Source organism: Apteryx rowi, unplaced genomic scaffold, assembly GCF_003343035.1.
Source record: "Apteryx rowi isolate R43461 unplaced genomic scaffold, aptRow1 scaffold_332, whole genome shotgun sequence".
Lineage (NCBI taxonomy): Eukaryota > Metazoa > Chordata > Aves > Apterygiformes > Apterygidae > Apteryx > Apteryx rowi.
In genome coordinates this window covers 655,419-671,048 of record NW_020449775.1, presented here as the reverse complement: position 1 = coordinate 671,048, position 15,630 = coordinate 655,419, and the positions used below count along the sequence as shown (strand labels likewise).

At 42.4% G+C, this 15,630-nt stretch overlaps 1 protein-coding gene across 1 annotated transcript; it reads left to right on the top strand.

The window, feature by feature from the left end:
• The first annotated feature begins 200 nt into the window (after positions 1 to 200).
• On the top strand, positions 201 to 14,824 carry LOC112969062 (transmembrane 4 L6 family member 1-like). The gene is made up of 7 exons (XM_026071933.1): positions 201 to 249; positions 754 to 756; positions 3,309 to 3,491; positions 7,502 to 7,567; positions 13,163 to 13,308; positions 14,104 to 14,290; positions 14,804 to 14,824. The coding sequence occupies exons 3-7, from the start codon at positions 3,321 to 3,323 to the stop codon at positions 14,822 to 14,824; spliced, it is 591 nt and encodes a 196-aa protein (XP_025927718.1). The 5' UTR covers positions 201 to 249; positions 754 to 756; positions 3,309 to 3,320.
• The last annotated feature ends 806 nt before the right edge of the window (positions 14,825 to 15,630 follow it).

The window sequence follows — 15,630 nt, the reverse complement described above, 5'->3', positions numbered from 1 at the left end:
AGGCATTGACCACTGGAACGCTGCCTTAAAATAATCAATAACGCAGGGTGACAYGCAAACCTTGCACTGGTCAACCAGTGATAATTTGGGGTATTTCCTCATTCACTAGAGAGAAACAATTGCTTACTTAATGGAGCCCCTCTTTTGAGAACATTTTTGTACCTCTCTCCAACTGGCAAATTCAAGGAAAGGGGAAATAAGAAGCTTGAAGCCAGCTGTGGGAAACTCTGAAGCCAGGAGGCCATTTTAGCCCTGTATAGAAGGTAAGCAAAGTTATTTACTTACTTCTCTCAGCACTACAAAACAAAACTTTCTAAAATGCTGGTTAAAAAATAGAAGCTTGCTCTAGCTGCCTTGCTTAAGAGAGCTGTAGAAAGTGCCTTTGTTTGCTGAATTAATGAAGCATTTTGAGTGCTTCTGGCAATCTAGAATGTTTTCCTAAACTGTAATAACATGGTCAGATCCTCTGATGTAAACAAGTAGCAAAGCAGTTTTGCTTTTGGTGGTAGAGGCTCTYGTTAGATCTGGTGGTTGATGTTTAGGTAAATTCTCTTTGCAAGTTGAAGTGGTATTGAGATAGGTCAGAGAAAATGGGCCAGATCTTCCCCTGGTGTAAATCAATGTTCCTCCAGTCAAATCAGCACTGTATTCCTTTGCACGGGGTGAGAATTAAGCCCTCTGGCTATACGTGAAAGATGCAGATGAGAATTTGCAACTCATCTACAAGATCTAACTTTTATAGAAGGAGGCAAGGTTGTGCCTGTGCTTGTTTGCCTTTCTCCGTGAGGGAAATAGGTGAGGCTGGGCAAAYGCATAGAAAAGCAAGGGCTGGAATGAAACGGGAAAGCAAGCGGACAAAAGTCAGTATAAAAATGCTTTGCTCCAAAGTGCAAATGCTTTGAGCATTTGGAAGAAAGACAAGTAAAATATTCAGTGTCCTTTCCATTTCCCTCCACCCCCTCCCGGCTTCATCCTTCATTTGCATGTTGTCAGACTACTTAGTTTCGTATCTTTTTGAGCCGAGGCTCTTTTTCTAGATGCTTGCAAAATGCCCTGCCCAGTTTTGAGCATCATATAAACAATAGGTAAWGACCACACAACAAGAAGTATCATCTCTGTTAAAAGTACCTTTCTGAAATTGTTTAATCCCAGATAACTTGTTTTAAAGCTGAATTGCAATATATAATATGATTGTAAAGTGCTCAGAGAATAAGGCGTATAAGCACAATGCGCTTATTAAATTCATAGCAGCAGAGGACAATGCAAACTTTTCTCTGCAGAAATGCAAGCTCAGAAGAAGTCCCTGGCAACCTCAACTACCTCACAGCAATATATGGCATCCCTTCAAATCTTTCTGTTTCTCTCTCAGTTACACAGGTCTGAGGACACTGGCCTGTCTTCATGCCTTACCTCACCATTTCGCTGTCCTCGTTGGTCAGGAAAGCCAGTTGCAGCCTGTCTCTGGCTTTCTCAAATATCTTGATACTGTCTTTCACCTGGGCCTTTACGCTTAGGGAACCCRTGCTGGATTGATTTTGGCTACTCCTAGCCTGCTTAATACCTTCTCGACACCGACTTCTGCCACAAAACTTTCATGATTAGCCAATGCACATGACTAAATTGAGGGGCATTTCACAGTTTACTGCCTTTGTTATTACAAAAACTATTTGAACGTAGCAAGCGTAATTGTGCATGCATACACRGGAGCGTGTGTGCGGGTATAACACAGGTGTGTATGTGGATCGCCTTCCTACTCTTACTTTTTACAACCTGTGCACTGGAGAGCAGTCATCTCTGCCACTGCTTGTCAGCCTTCTTTGAGGATAGAAACCTGCAGCTGGTATTTTGTATTTTTATGCAGTTGCAAGCCTTGAGCTGGAGTGAAGCTGTGATAAAACTGATAATGAAGAAGCTGTGATCAGTTTGTGCTACAAAGTCAATGCCAGGGTGAAAGTTCAAGAATCTCAGTACCAAGAGTCTGAAATTTCCAACCTGTCATGGAGAAATATTTGTGGATCCACTTTTGTATTGACCTGCCTTTTCTCTTTGGCTGTATATCACAGCATGGGTGCTCTATGAGCTGGGATTGCTCAGTCTGGTGAAGGGGGATCTCATAGCAGCCTGCACCAAACTTGAAGGGGAGTGACAAAGATGATGGAGCCAAATTCTCCTCTGTGCTGGCAGAGGATATAACAAGGAGAAACAGACACATTTAGAGCTTTGGRGGTTCAAGTTAGACATTAGGAAAGACTTCTCCACCAAGGGGTTAGAGCAGCCCTGCATCAGGTGACCCTGAGAAGTGAGAGTATCTACATCCTTGGGGGCTTTTAGGGCTCAGCTACACAAAACCATGGTTGAAGCAGTGATCTGGTGTTGGTGGTTGTCCTGTTTTCAGCAGGAGGTTGGACTGGAGACCTGCAGAGATCTCTTCCAACCAACATCTCTATGATTACTTGATTTCAAAAGAAAAACCTGACCACTGTGAAATATAAAGCTTCTATTTTTCACATTATGCCAGATCTCTGAAAATGAGGTGGAATGGCTCTGTGACTTGGTGTGTCCCAGCAATCACCCATCCTTAACAAATAGCTGCAAGATTAACCATGTTTCCACTCTCTGGGATACTTTAGCCTGGGTGATAAACAGTCCCACACAGTCTTATTTACCCTTATCTGCAGGATAGGCACAGCACAGAAAACAGCAATGAAAGCTGCTCCAATTCCTGCTGGCAGTGTAACCTCAACTGAAGCAGGGAAAATACAGCTCGTAAGGGAGCAGAAGAGGCACTCCAGTCTGCCCCACTCCCAGAGCAGGATTGCCTCTTTCTAGAGCATTCTCGGCAGATGGTTCCTGCTCTTAAAGACCTCCAGTGGTGGAGATTTCAAATCAGCTTCCCAAGACAGTCACTATAGACAACCTGGAGCATCCACCTCCCCGTCTGCCTAGGCCTTAGCCCTACCATGAAGCCTGCCAGCCTGTGTATCAGTTTGTGCAGCCGCAGCGATCTTCCCAATGGCAGAGACGCTGTCCGTTAACAATTAAAACAAAACTATCAACTCATTGCATACCAACACATTTACTCCTGATAATTTAAATTAAATCCAATTAAATAATCCAATCTTTAATAATTCCATTTTAAATAAAGACTCTATAGGAAATAGGCTCTGTAGAAGAATATTATCTATGTAAGTCTTAACTGTGACATTTCTTGCTTAAAAACTAGTTCTTCTTTCATTAAAGAAGAAAATTGCTGAAATCCCATGCCTCGTGTGCTGCAGTAACCCAAACCTTCTTATGTCTTTCCTCAGCTGTGAGCTACTATGTGCACAGGGAAGTGTTCAAAGTGCATTGGGATCACCCTGTTCCCACTGGCTACATGTGCTATAGTCTCCAATCTTCTCCTGTACTTCCCCAACGGACAAGTTCTGCAGCTAAGCGAGATAACTGACCTGGTCTGGTTTTTCCACGGCATTGTGGGAGCTGGGATACTGGTAAGAGAGAAGTGTTGCTCTTATTGCTTGTGTTCATTAACACAAAGGGCTAAGAAAACCTCTGTTAATTTAACAAAGATCATAGCAATGTCTTTGCATAAGTTTCTGAACACCTTAACTGGGAAGGTGGTGYATAGGACTAAGAAAGTGCGTTTAAGACCATTCAAGTCCTTAGTCACAGGAGTACAATCTATTTCTGAAAATGAATATCAGGATTGCAAGTCAGAGAGAAGCAGTCAGGCTGGCTTTTCACTGTGGAGAAGAGTAAAGTGGGTGCTCATGTCTCAGTGAGTCAAAGCAGAGCTGAAGTCCTAAGCTCAGCCTGAGGCAGTGAATTTCCGCTATTGCCTGAACTCCCTTGCTACTCCTCTGACTGATTTTATTCTCACCTATTTCACAAAGAATACTAAGGGTAAAACTGAAACTTGTTTCAGCAGCTGTTCGTTAAAGACAGCCAATGAATGTGGAGCTGCAAATGGCTTAAATCCCAAATGCCATCTGTGTTCTTCCACATTCACATCCCTTTGGATTTGGTTTGGGTTTTATTTGCTGTTCTGTGACCAAATCTCCATTCCACTGTCCAGGAAAGATTGTTTTTATGTGACTATCCATAATCAGAAAGGAACATGTTCTGGAATACTGATCTTCGTAGTTCGTTGGAAAGACCGCYCCCTTTACGCTCTTTCAATCATCCAAACCAAGTGCAGATAAAAAGCCAAACAAAAGTAACAGGGCCAGCTGCATATGATAAATTATGGCTGTAATACAGCCTAGACCCATGGTAAATTGGCACCAAGCTGGCTACCTGCATGTCAATTAACTGAATGCTTAAGAACAACTAATTGATATAAAAACAAATCTTACTCTCAGTCAGACTCTGATGCAGTTACCGCTTAAGTCTATAGAAAAACTAACAGCAGATGTGGTTCAGACTTGTATTTCCCAAAGCAGAAACATTGTATAATATCATTCAATAAATTGTTCACCACCAGCAGCTTGTCTGCTTCTTCTTTTAGCTAACACTTGGGCCTATTACTCATGCTGAGCTTGAACATAAGCATGAGTGTGTGGAGGAAGCCTAAAGGAAGAAGTGGAACTACATGAGACACCTGTGGAAAAATCATATCACTGCAAGCCCAGGAGTCATTGGCTTTCCATGAAAGGAAAGACAGATGATGAGTGTGAGAGCGTCACGGGCTCATTCAGAACGTGCCTTCTTTTAAGGTCTCCACTGAAGGGTTGCCTGTGGCCAGCACTGCGTACATCAAAAATGAGAACAGCAAGTGAGAGGGGAGGAAAAATTTGCATTGATCTTCAAAACACAGACAGCAGCACTAGGAGTAATTATTGATTACAATAATTACACAAACAATGCTGTTGAGTGTACATGTTTTCCGGAAAACAGCATGACAAATGCCCACAGGTGAAGAGCAGGGGGAAGAAAGCATCAGCTCCATTTTCCAGGGCGGAGGGAGCTGAAGCATGGAGAAATGAAGACTGGCAGAGAAATAACCCAAGGGTGAGGGATGCTCCACGACCCGCTGAGAAGTCCTGACCCCAGCCTGAGCCCAGGCCATATCCTGACTCCCCAGTGAGGACAGACTGGGCTGCAGCCCATTCCCCCGTGCACCCAGGTACCTCCCCAGGGAAACTCAGGGCTAGAGGAGAAAGTCACTGCAGCAGGTCACCTGACTTTGTAGTTTCCCTGCAAACAGGACACAGCCTCATGGAGCCAGGAGTGTGGGGGAAACTTCATATCAAACACCCTTGCTTTGCTCTATCAGCCAGAAAATCTGCCTCGAAGTGGGAGCTGAACCAGTAGACTGATACCTAAGTCAGCAGAGTGTGCTTATGCTGAGCAGCCAGCCCTGCTCTTTTCTCCTCCTCCACTGCTTTTCTAGTGGAATTTTATATAATTTGAAAACTTCTCAGTTTCCTTATTTCAGAAATTTATGGTGTAAGGAGAGGAAGGCTGGCTCTGTGTGTCATAGTAATGTCTTTCCTGATGGAAAATCTATGCACAGCACTGAGAAATGCCTGTATGAGCCACGTGGTCCTCATTTTACTGACAATAACCAAATCGAGCAAATTCTCATTCCAGTGCCAAAAAAACAGGCGTTTATAGTCAGGCACTGTAAAAAAAAGAAAGCTGCCAAACAAACCCTTCATCCTGAGCCAGGCTAATAAATAAAAGAGAAGTGCTCACAGCTTAGACAGGAAACCTGTAAGGAAGAAAGACGGCCCTGGAGGAAAGGAAGTGTTGATTTGACGGGCAGAAGCATTAGCTCTCCTTCTGAGTGCTAGGCAGCGACTCTGGGCTGAGGATGCCTTGTGGACCACCTATGAATATTTGAGAATTGACTTCTTTCCAGGAAGAAGAATGTCTTTTTAATCTCAGTGTACTAGATCTGCTGTCCTCAAACTGTGGTCCAGGGACCACTTAGGACTCTGGAGGCTGCTCCTAAGGGGTGCATGAAAGGTAACTAAGAAGAGTAAATCCATTGGAAAATGTTTAGGGGTCTGCAAATCCAAACAGGCTTCATAACACTGTCCTACACAATCTGGCATGGATAGTCATACTGTACACATACATTCCCTGTGCTTCATTCATCCTGGACATCCTGTTCATCCTGCCCTAAATGCCCATCTCTCCAAAATCTAGTCAGGCTGTTTTTACAAACTGGGTTAACAGTAGTATAGCAGAGCATTATAGCTGCCTTTTTCTTGTTGGTTTGGGGTTTTTTTCTTCTTTCCTTAACTGTACAGGAACCATTTCCTACTTTGTCAAATACTTTTTTTCTTGTGTTGCTCTGTGAGATGTCTACGCAAACAGGGGTGGACAGAAGCAAAGCAGCAGGAGTGTTCTGGCCTCACAGCTAGATCCAGAAAATCTTTCCTTCCCTATAGCTACCAAACTAAATGCAGTCTTTCCACTCCAGCATGCCTGTGTGGGGTGACATATATCCTGAGACACAGATGATAGCTGACTCCATTACAGCAGTCCAGCTCTACCTGCTAATTACCATGGTGAAAACTCATGTGAATTGAGAGTTTCCTTTTGAGTGAAGTCTGTTTTGTAGGTTTTTCCASAAGTTTATCGCAAAAGACCAAAATGAGATATGTTTCAGGAAGTTTAATTTCCGAATTCTAATCTGTAGCAGGATGCTTATAAACAATTCTCACCCCAGTAGTTCATTAAACTTCTTTAGAGTCTGTTGAAGTGAGAGTTGAGTGGGAAAGGTTTTCTTTGCCTCAAGGAAATTTACATGATTTAAAAAATTTTTTTTTTCCATTTTCCATTCTGCATGATGGTGAAGTCAAAACTTTAATTTTTTTTCATAGATATACAAAAATCCCATTCCAGAGTAGGCAATATCCCAATAATTAAAATACTCAACTGAGACACAGGAGCACGGGTAAGGCTCAAGCCTTCACTGTGCCTTATTCAAACGAGACATTTGAATGCCTTCTCCAAGCCCCAGTGTCCTGACTACTAGCCTACTTCCTATAGAGAGGGTGTTTTGAGCTGTCCCGGTTTGGCCAGGGAAAGAGACTGACCTTACACTGCAGCGTTTAGGGCACTCACATGGAAGGTGGAAGACTAAGATTCAAGTTCCAGACCAGAATAAAGACATGAAAGTTGGCCTCCTGCTTCCATAGCCCTAACAGCAAATCTATTAGCTACACTGAGTAGGAGGAAATCTTGTCTGAGCAGAAATACCATTTTGTCAAAATTGACATATATGTTTCTGGGAGGGAAAAAAAAAGACAACCCCCTGCCTAAAAGAAGCAGTATAGTTTCAACAATCAGAATTTTCCAGCCAGCTCCAGCTGTAATCCCACACTTTTCCCTGAGCTTGCTTCCTTCTGCAAGCACCAATGTCTAAGTTGGTATAACTCACAAAGAGGCAGGAGATGGTTTAGATTTGAGGCGCATGATGCCCCAGCTCCTAGRCTTTAAAAAAGTCCAAAAATACTGCATACAAATTTGGCTTGTGCTTTTCTCACAGGTTATGTTGCCGGCATTTATGATGCTGGGAGCAGGCGGAGCAGGATGTTGTGCTAACAGATGTGGGGTAAGTGGATATTTATGTGTTGAAACATCACTATACGGTTTGCCTAATAGCTCTTAAATGGCTGCTTAGCAGGTGGAAATGTACAATGACAAACCACCACACCACCATCAACAGCCAAGTCAGGAAAATGCAGAAGTGGAGCTTGATCTACAGCGTCCCTGGGCTGGGGCTAAGAAATCAGTTAGCAAGCAAGAATGTTACGATATTGCAGCCACTGATATAAGGGAAATTATACATAGCCAGGACAGTTGCTGGAGCCTTTAGTCACAGTCCTGAGGGTTGAAGGAGACAAAGCTGCTTTACTTTACCCCCCATAAAATAAAACACCGCTCCAGCTTCCTCCTGCCCAAGGAGATCCTAAAAGTCAAGGTGGCTGCCCATTTCTTCTGCTTTCATCTGGTCCTGTTTCCTCCATACCGTTCTGTGGCAATTTGCTTTTCCACAGATTCATTCTTCCTTACCTCCGAACGGGCAGATACATTGGCTGCCTCGTTGGCCACCACCATGGGGTGCTGAAATTGAGCTCCCTGAGTGCCAAAAGCCTGAGCTGCTCCAGCAGGGGCAGAGGAACAAGCACTGTTTCGCTGAGGCGGGTCCCAGGCTCAGGTGCTGTGTGGACTGAATCTGCAGAAGGCTTTGACCCATAGCACACATTTGCCCAAGGGTTATGCACATAAGAGGTGCAAATGCAATTTGGGCTCTCTGTCATGCAAACAAAGGCCAGAGAGAATTTTCCCCTTGATAATTAAGAATATTATAAAGCAACATGCTATACAGGCATCTCAATTAATTTTCAAGCCCTGGGCACAGACTACTATGTGGCCATCTCATTAACAAGGATAAACTGAATTAGAAATGTTTTTCTAATCTGCAACCTTTGCAGAAGCAGCCTGTAGCTAGATTCCATACAGTAAAGCATTTCTCTTCTGTACTTTTAAATTAATATTTAGTTTCATCTGTGAGATCTTTGCCTCTTCAAGTTGTTTTACTTTTGTTAATTCATTATTAATAATACCAAATTGCATTCTTCATTAGGATGCCAACAGGTACATCACAAGGGACATACCATGACACTGATTTTTACCAAATGTGACGTGCACAATGGGAAGGATTTGCTAAAGATGGTCAAGTAGGTCAGGTGCAGAGCTGGGATGTGAGCCTCACCCCCCCAAATCCAAAGCCTTAGCCAGCTTCTCCTGATTTTGAGTAGTATAGAAAACTGTGATCAAAAATGGCAGTACTKCATAGTACCGTGGGTGCTCACGTGCTCTGCAGAACAGGCTAAGTCGCAAGGGGAAATTCAGCTGAACAGGGCTTGGTTGTAATGCAATGTCTAGGGTCTCCCTCCTCAGTCCTCCATCTCAATGCTAAATATTACACTGGTCCTCCCAGTTTAAATCTGAGCCAAGAGTCAAACTACCCCAGACAGGTTGGGCTGGTTGCCATATCTGATGTTCTCCATCTGCTGACTCAGCCAATAGCACACCGCTGGTTGGCAGCCCACATCTGTAAATTGCCTGCCATCTGCTACTCTGCTTTCCGTCCTCCATCCTTTAGCTGTTCAAGGTTTTTTTAACTATGATGCTTGGCTGCCAGATATCCCGTCAGCACCTTCCCAGCACTGACATGTTATATATGAGCTGTTCCTCCTCTTCAGTATTTGTTATGATAGAAGAATATAACAACCACTACTGAGAAAATTGTTAGATTATGTGCTACAATATCTGTATAAAGAAAGCCAGTGCTAAGTGATGAAGCTACTCACACCAAACTAGAGGAAAAGTTTGGTGATGACAATTAATCTTTGAAACTGTTGTCTTCTAAGACCATGGGAATTGCCTACCTCTTTAGGGTAGAAAGGGGTGCAGTCATCCTATGGCTTAAACAGAATGTGGTTCAATGTAGAGGTGAGATGGAGGCATGAACAAAGAGTGAGCAACTACGGACAGTGTTAAAAAACAACAGTCCCACATGCACAGCTCCTGGGAAAGAGTGACTTCCAAGCATGGAAAAAGAGGTGAGTTTTGCGGGGAGATCTGAAGGCGGATGTGTTTCTTCAGAGGAAGAAGCCTCAGGGAAACTTCACTTTGAGGACAGTGGGAGGAACAGAGCAAAGACCCACAGCAGGGTTGCTCAGCCTTCCTGACCATATGAGCTGTAAGCCCAAGCCTGAGTATGGTGTGAGCCACCAGACACTGGAGAGCAGGAGCTCTGGGACTGGTTCGAACATGCACAATGGCAACAGTTTCCCAGGGGTGTCAGATCTCCTTGCAAGGTGGGTCTAGGATGGACCTGAAGCCAGGTCCAGGCTCTTGGTGKCTTCTCTGTCAGCCCCACCCCTGCACAACCCTCCTGGCAGGGAAATAGCCCACACTGGAACTACTCAGGAGCTAGCATGGTCCAAAAACTAGTCTGGCCACCTTTCTGCTTTGGGAACCTTGGATGTAAAAAACTAGATTTACAGAAAACACTGCATTGGTKTTCATGGCTGGTTTGGAAACAAGACTAAAGAACTAATATTAATCAGAATTATTATTCAATCAGAACACAACCATGTTCCTCAGGGTAGGGACCATCCTGCTATATTTTGTGCAATTCCTGGTTTAATAGATCCAGACTTCATCACAGCCTTTACATGCTGCCAAAGCATCAACGACAAAGGTAATAACAATTACTGTATTTCTCATCCCTTTTTATTCATCTTATTGAGTTCTCCAGTTCACAATTACTTTTTCTTGCATTCTAATTATGTGCTGCATTGAGTAACTTTTTCCATTAATCTATTTTAAATTGTTGCCTGTAAACATCCCTAGATGCCTTCTTGTTCTTGCATTAYGGAGTAATGATTTTGGAAAGTAACAGATTTAGAGCTTCAGTGTCCTGCAGCTTAGGATGTACACATCTAAAAGCATCCACTGCATAGGCACAATGAGGAAAAAAGCCCCCCTAAATATATAGCTTATGTCATTACATCAGCAAACATATTCTAATACTTCCTTCTTCGCCTTCCTTAAGAGTTACTAGCAGAACAAGAATAGACTTAGCAGCTTTCCAGACAAACAAACCTAGGTAAGCAAAGATATCTGGATAACCAGAGAGGCTATTAATTCATCAAAAAACATCTCCAAAGGATGAAACACAGAAGAAAAAAATCTTGATGAAACAAGAACCAGGGCAACAAAGTCTAGTACAGAGCAATACAAGCTGGGACAAGAGGAACTTGGTAACTTCACCAAAGCAGCTGGTTCAAATGCTCCAAGAATGAATACTGAAAGTCCTTATCGAATCAACAAAGGCAAACCAATTGTGTAAAGGATAAATCAGGGAAGACTTAAAAGAAAATCGCCAAAAAGAATGATCAGCAAAAACTTTGCAAGCAGTACAGAACAAGCCAACATCATGGGAAACAGYGATTACAACAAACTCAAGCATCCCAGCTTAGACTTCATTTGCAACTGAAGACACAAGTGAAGCAATAAAAAAAAACTAAAAAAAATTAAGGGACAAATGAAGATGATGCTACTATGGAAAATGCTGAAATGCTGAGGTGATGAGATAATAAAATTGTTAGATTTCCATAGAATATGAGACAAGCCTCCAGAAAAGTTTGCAGAAAGTGGAAATAATGGGGAAATGCCATTTTGTGTCTAGAAAATGCCTAGGAGAGGCAATCTAACAGTTACAACCTGAGACTCACATTTCAGTGAGAAATTTGACAATATAATCATATGCATGGTAAAGGAAATATGTGAGATGAAGCTAATTGTACAGCCAATAGATTTCAAATCAAAAAAAGTGTTAAAGAATAATTGCCAAAGATAGCACTGACTAGTACTAACCACTGTCATAAAACCTAGGAGTAGCAAGAGACCATTTGACTTTTTCTATCATAATTGACTTTGGGACACCCTGTGCTAAAAGAAATCATCAGCATAATTAAGATCCTTATATCAAGCTGAGGTAAATGAGAAAACAGATGGGGAGAAATAGTTCAGCATAGAGAGGAGTTTCAGAGTATCAGTCACTCACTGTTACTGCAAGGCATCACTGGTGATCTTATTTTGAGAGACAGTGCATCAGTTACAACCCAAGCACTATGGACCAGGACAATGTATTAAATTATCTACATTTTGCTGACAGTGAAGCTCTGTTAAGAGGCAACTCAGCCAATATGCAGATGAAGACTGAAAGAGTGTCTAGCTTTTCAAAAAAGACAGAATTATTAATCATTTGTGATTAAATAAATCTCATGAGAAATTCCAGCAGCTTCTAACTCAAGTATTGCTTTAAAGGTGAAAGAATGCACAAAATGAGTCAATTCACACACCGGTAACACGCAAGGATGTACAAAAGGCAGTAATGTCATCAGCTGGCAAGTTGGAAACTGCATTCACCAGCTTAAACAAGTTTGGGTATTGAACAGCTTTCAAGACTAGGTCTCAAATCGCCAGCATGGATGCTGGATATTTCCGTTTGTCACTGTAACAGAGAGCTCTGTGGAGTTGCTGATAGTAGTGTAGGATTGCTACCTTCTTTCTGGACTGTTAGATTTCACTGGTATTTGCTGGCAACAGAAAAATGTGAGGTCTGAGGTATTTGGTTTCAAACCCAAGTYCTGGATGGGAACGTTTCTCATGTGCTTCCTCAAATGTGTCTCTGCCCCAGCTCACAGTGCCCTGACTCCTAGGCAGTCTTGCTGCCTCTCCTCTAGCCCAGGTCTTCCACCGGCTCTGCCAGTCTCCTCCACAAATTACTTTTCTCTTCTCCTTCTTGGCAGAGTTGTGCACAACCACAAGGAGGGACAAGACTAGTGGGTAACCTTTCCCAGGTATAACCTCCGTAGCACCAGGCTGAAAAGCTTGTTTCTAAATGCAAACAGCAACAAAATACCATTTTCCATTAAAAGAAAACTACACCAAAAGAGAGCAATACTAAAGTTTCTGGGGGAGTGGCCCATGTGAGACATGTGGGCACATCACATGCAATTCAAAGTCACTATTTGTTTTTTGCTACATTCAGCACAATTAGATTTCTCAGCGTGAATAGTCATAATATCATTTCATGCTGTTGAAAAGTAAAGGAAAGCAGCAATTAAAAGGCTGTTTTACATTCTTCATCAATTGTCAAAAAACAACTAATGCATTTTCTATTGCTTTCACATCTGGTTCGGTAATTGATTGCCTCTTGGTCTCTGTTTGTGGAAAAGTGCCACTGGCTGAAGAGCTGGAAATGCCAAGGCACCCAAGGTATAGACCACATCAAGCCAAGGTGTGTTGGCTTCATAGTGGCATTTTGAAAGAAGATTCATGAGTTTYTTTGTAATTAATGAGTTAAATATGAAACTGAGTAAGCCCTGTGCTTACCCACTTTTAACAGAAGAACAGATACAGGTTGAAATCTTTCAACTGCCAGGACAGCTGCACTAGTCAGAAGTCAACTACTTATTATTCCCACAAATATCATACTGCTATTAGTAGTTTCTGCATGTAGCAGGAAACAGATAAAGATGGTTTCCTTCCCATTCAGCGTAAGCTTTCCATCGTACTCAGTGCATCTGTGAATATGATGTTGAAGGTTAATTTTCATCCCTTTCAGATGCTGCTGTCAGTGATTCTGTCTGTGCTGGGATTTGCAGGAGGAGTGTACTGTGCAGTCATCTCCTCACTGGGGCTGATTGGTGGACCTCTGTGCAACACGGGTGATGGAGAGTACATTTACCCTTTCAGGAATGACACTCTGGAGTGAGTATGATTTACAGACTCTTCCAACTTCACGTTGCCAAACCTCCCTACACACATTTTTCTTAGCCAATTTGGATTTTTCCAAAGTGAACTGATGCTCCACCCTGGTTGAGCTTGAATTCACATTYCTCTGAGCCAGCATGTTCCAGCTGGTCATCTCTTTGACCAGTGGCTCATATTTTGGCAAACTGCCTGCTTGCTCTGTTGTGCTTGTTGTGCTGCACCACGCTTTCAAAAGACTGCTGAGTTGTGAGCTGTCACTCCCATCAAARTCAAAGGAATTATTTGATAACTATGTCACAGTAGTCTGTAAAACCATATTGAACTGAATCTACCCTATACACTTCTGGAGAGCAAAGCAAAAGTCTCTAAATTTTTAAAGTTAGCCTTGGGAAGCACTCTTTTCATGCCAAAGCTGGGGACCGTGRATGGTCTGAGCTGAGATACAACAGCAGAAATGGAGAATATGGAGACCCATTTTAAAGCCATTAGGGACCTTTCCCTTTAGTAAGTAACATTGTCGTAAAACATAAGGGAAGTTCTTGTTTATGCAGCAAAGAACAGGTCTAGCTGTCCTCCCCAGCCATCAGCTGCACTGTTGCAAAGTGGATTCTTAAAGAGAATCACCAGCTTTTACCAGTTATAGTAGAACTTGAGACTCACTTTACATTGTGCAAATGAGCTCAGAAAATGTAATGCCAGAAAATGCRAAGCCTCTTTATAACRGTATACAAGTCAAAGCCTTTTCATATTTTTGTTTTCTAATATATTGTCAATTATTTTTCTGTATCACAGAGACAATTATTTGCTTAATCAGACAACATGGAGCACTTGCAAAGAACCTGAAAACATCATCCTTTGGAATATTGTCCTTTTCTCTATTCTCCTGGCGATCGGTGTGATTGAAGCTGTCCTTTGTTTTACTCAAGTCATCAATGGACTTATTGGCTTCATATGTGGCACATGTATGAGAAAACGAAAGGTTGGTATGCAGTAAAAGGTATCAGAGTGCTTACATTCTTACCACTTTTCTTTTTCAACTCTTTGGGAATGGTATATGGTTGGACAGATCTACACAACCCCTGAATGAACTCCTCTGGGGAGCTGAGGCAGTACAGATGCATTTGTGCAYAGCCCTCTCTCCATGACATTGTGGTCAGTGGTAGCTCGGTCCTCAGATGTTTCAAARCAGCAGTGTGGCATGCTGTACTGACACACTCAGTTACAAGGTGGTGTTCCTATTCAAGAAGCCTTTTTGATAACATGTAATGATCCCCCAGCATTTGTAAATGAGAGACGTGAATTTGAGGGATTTTTTTAACGGCTAACAGTAGTAGAAAATTTCATTTTACAAAATGGCAGAAAACCTTTTTACAGTTTGATTTATCACCACTGCTTTCTTTTCACTGTTTATTTTGATTGAACAAGATGCCTGCAGTGAGTCTGATATCCATCTGGACTATTAATTAATCATCTTTCATTCATTGCCTTTCAGACGAATATTTCTGGAATGTGACTGACTTACAAGAAAAGCCCCAAGCTGCAGATTTGCATACCATAAGGATCGTGTATTGTGCTGTATTTATGGGGRGGAGGACAAAGAAAACCCAAAATGTTCAGGATTTTCAAGGGGGTGAAATAGATTCTTTTATAAAGAGATCAGGGTGGAAAAGGGTTAGATTATTTAGGGTGTGAGATTCCAAATTTTCTTCTGCCTAAATATTCTTGCTAAATCCCAGGTACAGACCGAAACACTAATCTGTGCAGCCCCAAGCACCCTGCTTGGGCGTAAAACACAATGATTCTCAGACAGACGTTCACTGCTTGCCCTGTGGTGCCTATGGAAACTGAACCATTGTTAATACGTGCATTTATCAGCTGCACTAAACCAGCGCTCTCAGGCTGGATTTAAATAGCTTCTGCTCCCCCCAAAATCTAGGCTTGATCTCGCCTGCCTGTTCCCATTAACTTGCTAGCTGGGCACTCCCAGACTTAAATTAGGATCTGCAAAGAATATACTGAGCGGCATTTGCGACACTGCAGGGGCAAGTGAAGGAAAGAGTTTTCCACCTCCCTTAGTCACCCTGGAGCCAAATCCCCTTGTGCTTGTTCTGTAGCTTGCTGTTATATTTGACAGAGTCCAATGCAYGTCAAAATCAATTTTCCAGGAGCATCTGCTGGATGTGGTAGCTGTGGAGGTGCATTTGGATCAACAAGGAAAGCAGGCTTTTGAGCAAGAGTTTAACAGTGCCAAGTTTAACAAAAAGGAGAACCTTACCACAATYTTGCCCTCATGAGACTGCAGAGAAGTCTCACTCATTT